At 40.7% G+C, this 5,496-nt stretch overlaps 1 protein-coding gene across 1 annotated transcript in view; it reads right to left on the bottom strand.

Moving 5' to 3' along the window:
- Positions 1-1,669: 1,669 nt before the first annotated feature.
- LOC123153481 (uncharacterized) overlaps positions 1,670-5,496 on the bottom strand; it is a gene marked incomplete in the record, with an annotated part of 8,940 nt that continues 5,113 nt past the window's right edge. The window contains 6 exon segments of the mRNA XM_044572587.1: positions 1,670-1,912; positions 2,111-2,303; positions 2,386-2,500; positions 3,241-3,332; positions 3,449-3,534; positions 4,510-4,609. Coding sequence (XP_044428522.1) covers positions 2,115-2,303; positions 2,386-2,500; positions 3,241-3,332; positions 3,449-3,534; positions 4,510-4,609 — 582 coding nt within the window.

Below are 5,496 nucleotides of genomic sequence, written 5' to 3'. Positions count from 1 at the left end.
TTCTACAGGCTCCTCGGCATGTAAAAGGCGGGCGGCAGCAGCGGCGTAGTAGGTGTAGTTTGTTTTCTTTTTTTTTTTGTACAATTTTGAATGAAATCGTCGAGTTGTGACGTGTTTGTACAAATTTGAATCAAATCGTTGAGTTTGCGCCGATTTGGGGGAGACCTGGGGACGGTGACTGGAAACGCAATCGCTCCCACGCTGAAAGTAAACGCCGATTCGGCCCCAGAGGGCGCTTTTTCAGCGTCCTGGGGCCGAACGGGTGGAGATGCTCTTAGCTCGTCAGCCCGTCCGATCGTCCTTGATGTGTCCATTAGGGATGCAAATTTGAATATTTAGATACCCTCCGATCCTATTTAGTTCAACCAGCTGAACAAATTTTGCATAATTCGAACTTTAAAGAGTTATTGAGTCCATTTGGTTGAACTAAGTAGGTTTACCTAAAATTTCAAATTTGCATCCCTGGTGTCCATCCTGCGCTGATGCGTGCGTTTCCCCTTCTTTTTCATCTGAGTTTTGTTAGTGTTTTCCCGGGGGGAAAAAGAGTTTTGTTAGTGTCTTCGTCCTGCTTCGTCACGAGTTGCCTACCAGAGAGCCAGGTGTAGGTCCTGCTCCGTCGTGAGTTGCCTACCAGAGAGCTAGGTGCGTTTCTCTGAATGCCGCGAGGTGTTCACTGAAACCCTATATGTGTCGTTAAGTTCAGTTATCCGGGTCTCCAACAATAAGCATCGACGGCTGGGATGTCTCCGGTTGCTTGCTTCTACCCGCGTCTTACAATTTCAGTTAGTCAGACATTCTCAAGGGTTTCTTTTTTTTCGATAAAAAACATTCTCAAGTTTGTCCATTATATTTAAAAAAACAAGATCGATCAGATGCAATTGAAATTACTAGATATATTAAATTATACTCGGTTTTGAGATACGATTATTTTGTAATCCAACATAAAGACACAGACACACGAACATAGGCGAACTACGACAAAATCTGAGCAAATCCACCAAAAGACAGATCCGCCGGAAGCACACCTCCACACGTCCACCGACAATACCAGACGCACCACCAAAACGGGGACTAGATGGGGAGAACCTTACTCCATCTTTAGGGAGCCGCCGCCATCTCGTCTTCCTAAGTGGGACACAACCTTAACAAAACTCGAAGGAACATCTAAAGACGGAGCCTAGCCCTCCCGTCGGCAAGGACCGGGGTCCACCGCGCCGCCATGGCCCTAAGGCCACCGGACACGAGACGGACCGGCGACGGCAGCGGCGGAAGACAGAGAAAACCTAGCCTTTTCTTGGGTATTGTATATATTATTTGATAGTACTAAATCTTCTTATGAGTGATGTAAGCCCTAGGCTAGATGGATATCGACGACCATATACACAATTTTCACGTACGATATTTCCCCCTTTTTTGTAATTTTCACATGTACACAACTGCACAATTATATATAATGTGTGTGAACAGCAATGCAAGGGATATTGTGACCAGATGAGCCATTGACGTAGGTGGTAAGATTGGACAAGGGAGGCAGAGATAGTGGGTAATAGGTATATGTGATACACAACTGACGCGAACAACTAAAATGTGTGTGCCCCCGTTCCAACGCACAGGCTAGCTAGTAGTAGGAAATAAAAGTTGAGTGGTCGGTCAACTAACTCACTTTATATAGAAATATACAATGATGGCAGATGCCCTTTATTAGCTGATAATGCGCTCGACAGCGCATCTTAGATGTTTGATTACAAAAGTAACATGATAAGATATACATAAGAGACCATCAGGGTGAGATGCATCTAGTTTCTGTGTGTACTTCTGACGTCTTCCCAGGAAGACCTCCATGAAAATACCGTGGTCCCAAATATATTTGCACAATCTGGTCTCTAAACATGACCACGCCAAGTCCTGCAAACTGCGATATAAAGATCCTGTTAATTAATGACAGATTTGAGGCACAGACACATAGTTGTAACAACCATGTAAAGTAATTTCACCAAAATTACAGTTTTCGTGCTTTGCGCTCCTTGAGAGTGGTTTAATTTGCATGTTTGCTGTATGAGACAAAACAACAGTTTGACCCTGATTCAAAGAATAAAAGATGGGCAAGTACCTAATTACATAGCCATCTCAGCTTGTAAAGCTGCCAGCTCATCGTCTTCAGTTTTACTGCTCTGCGCAGTGGGCCGACTCGACTGCTGAGGTACACGCGCTGGAGCAGTCATAGGAGCACTTGTGGTAGGTGCTAGTAGCTGTGCCTCCAACTCCTCACCCTCCAAATCCGCAAGTTCAGCTTCCAGCTCATCCTATCCAATGCAGTAAGAGGTTAGATTTATTTGGTTTGGTGAATGCATGCACATCTGAGAGATAAGAGACAGAGAGACATACTTCATCGAAATCACTTGCTGCTCCCATAGGCGCAGATAGTAGATCCTGGATCTGCCGCATGTTCTCCATGTTGTCATTAATTTCGTCCATGGTTTTGTCAACATCATCAATATTTCTGGAAAAGAAACACACTTATATGATGAGACTCGAGAAACAAATAAAATTATACGCCGTATCTGCGGACCGAGAAGCAATCGCTAAAATAAAAGAAGCAAAAGAGAGGTGTAAAAGCATTCCATCCCTATTGCTCAATGACAACAATTGTAATACTTGAAACTTTATTTAAACTGACCAGCTTTTAGGCACTCCTATTACAACGAAAAGCATTAGCAATCTGACATGTATGCTGTGTTCTTCTTCTACTGAAAGCCTTGCAGAATCCTACTACTGCATATAATATTTATTTGCTATTGATGCAAAAACTTGGGAGCATATGAAGCTGCATGTATTCTATGGTGTTCTGTATAAATTTTAATCTATGAAACAACAAATTGTCAGCGTTTAAGTGGACATAAACTCTTAACTTCTACCATGCAAGCTCTTTAAAGACTCGTTTGCACTAAACATTTATTATTGTACCACCTATATTAAAAAAAATCATCTGTTAAGTCACTAGACCTGCATTGTTGTACTCCACCATTTAAGCCAATAAGCAAGAAATTAGATGAAATTCACTGGAAGTACAAAATAAGATGATAAGTCCAATCTAACAGAATGTGCTACCTAAGCTACCAGCAAATGTTACCTGTTAGCAAAGTACTAATAAAAAACAGTTGATTTAGAAACAAAAGATAATTAAATAACTCAGATGCAAGATATTTGACTTCATGAGAAGTAATACTTATTGTTACATACGTTGATTTGTGCATAGCTTTCATTGCTGATGCTCCGGTTCTCAATGCATCCACAGTCTCTGTTGTAGCTTTTGCACCTTCCAGCATTATCATCTGCAATAAGAAAAGCCATAGAAAGTAATATGGTGAATATTAAATCAGACTATCTGACTAATAAGACCTAGAACTCTAGAAGGAAAATCAAACTACATTGTCCTTTGAGACTTCACCTGATCATGAATCCTCAATTGGAAATTCCCAAGCTGCTCCACCTGTTGCTCATATAATCTCTTCCTCTTCAGACATTGTATTGCAGCTGACAAAGAAAAGAAAAATCATAGCTATTAGTTAATCCATTCTCTGTACCAGAATTCATTAGCTTTGGAAGAAAGAAAAATCGTGCCATGCGGCAACACTACACAGTATGCAGCAGATATCATAAATGGCTGAATGAAAAAGGACAGACCCAGTGCATAGAAGCTCCCACACAAGGTGGGGTCTGGGGAGGGATTATAGGAACCTAGTCTTACCCCTGCAAAGTGCAATGCAGAGAGGCTGGTTCGAACCCAGGACCTCTTGGCACAAGTGGGGAGGACTTCACCACTGCGCCAGGCCTGCCCCTCGGCTGAATGAAAAAGGAAAGACGAATATGTGTTTTCGACAATATCCAGAGCATACATGGAATTGTAGGAAGGAATAATATTTTCTAGGTAGGTCACTAGCAGCACAACAGCCAACAGGCATAGCTGGTGCATTTTTGCACCAACATTGAAAAGGTAGTAGAAAAAAAACTGAAAAGCACAGAAACATTATTTAGAAGTACTGTAGTAGCTAACTCGTCAAAAATAGTCTAGAAAAACAATTATAGGTGTGTTTTCATCTTCAAAGAAAAATGTAAGTCTATACTACCTCAGATGCATAATAAGTGACGCAGTTTTGAACTAACCCCAGTTCAAAACTGCGGCAATTATTTTGGATCGGAGGGAGTAATAAATAATTGAAGGAATTAATCAAATGGAAGTAACTGGTAAGGAGTGAGGTAACTAAGTATGAAGACTAGCATCATGACTGACCAGACAATCTAATAGTAGGAAACTGGGAAAATAAAAGGCAAAATAGCAGGATAGCAGCAGAAGGGGGCAAATTAGATGTACATGCTTATGAAGATACGATCATTCCAATTAAATGAATAGAACATCACAGCAATAGCCCAAAAAGAATGAAAAAACAGAGAGTTTTGAGGAAGTTGTCCTGGAAGATCAATATATTTCTTGAAGCTGATATAGGATACCTTTTTTGTTCTTGGCTTTGGTGAACGCCTTTGCCTTCTCAACTTCAAGATTCGCCTTCTTCATTAGTAAATTTTCCTTCTTTTCTAACATTTCAAGAGTCTGAAGCATATTAAGAAAGTTAGTTTGCAGATACAAACTGTATCAAAATGAGAGCATTATAACCACTATTACATGTCATGGAAAAAACTTATTCCTGAAAGAATGCAAGTTACATTAAAACTTATCCAAGCAATATTGAGTACCTAAGCTATCCAATTATGAGTTATACAGAGTTAAATTTCACTTGCCAGATTATCCGACATTTGAATTTAATCCTTCTATGCACTGAATGATTAAGAGGGATTTCAGAATCCAGAGGACTAAGAAGACAGCAGTTATGTACATAGAACCCCCTTGGTCTTATTGTCTACTTTTCTTGTTTTGGAAGTGGGTACTTGCAGCACTGAAAAGGATGCAGTGAAACAACAAGCATGTCAAAAATCTATGTTTCAATCTCCCATTCCTTTGAACCAACGAACTGAAACTTTTTGTAACTCTAACTAGTTTATAGCGTAATCAACCTCCCATGGTATTTCATTGATTAAAACCATCCGTCCTGACAAGTGCTTAACTGCTCATTGAATCAGAATCTCTTTACACCGCTCACTCTTGCATCATGCGACGGCATATTTTCCTTTCTTCGTATCGCCACCAACCACATGACTATATATCCCCCTTCACTCCTAATTATCACAAAGTTAAGGTGTAGCTAACTTCGGTATCTTAGTATAAAAACTCTCTAATCCGTCTGCCCACCGATTACCAGTACGACAGCATCCCAGATAGGTGACACACATCATGAAGCTCCCATGCAGTAATGAGAAGTCACAACATTCATGTATGCACAGAGCCTACACTAAATCACCAGACGATAAACTTCTACACTGAACTACCATACTACGGTGGCAAATGGCAACCCCTCAAGAGTACAGTACTATGTAATCAGG

The sequence above is a fragment of the Triticum aestivum genome, chromosome 7A (genome assembly GCF_018294505.1).
Source record: "Triticum aestivum cultivar Chinese Spring chromosome 7A, IWGSC CS RefSeq v2.1, whole genome shotgun sequence".
NCBI classification, from domain to species: Eukaryota; Viridiplantae; Streptophyta; class Magnoliopsida; order Poales; family Poaceae; genus Triticum; species Triticum aestivum.
The sequence above is the reverse complement of the archived record's forward strand: the minus strand, read 5'-3'. Positions and strand labels throughout refer to the sequence as shown.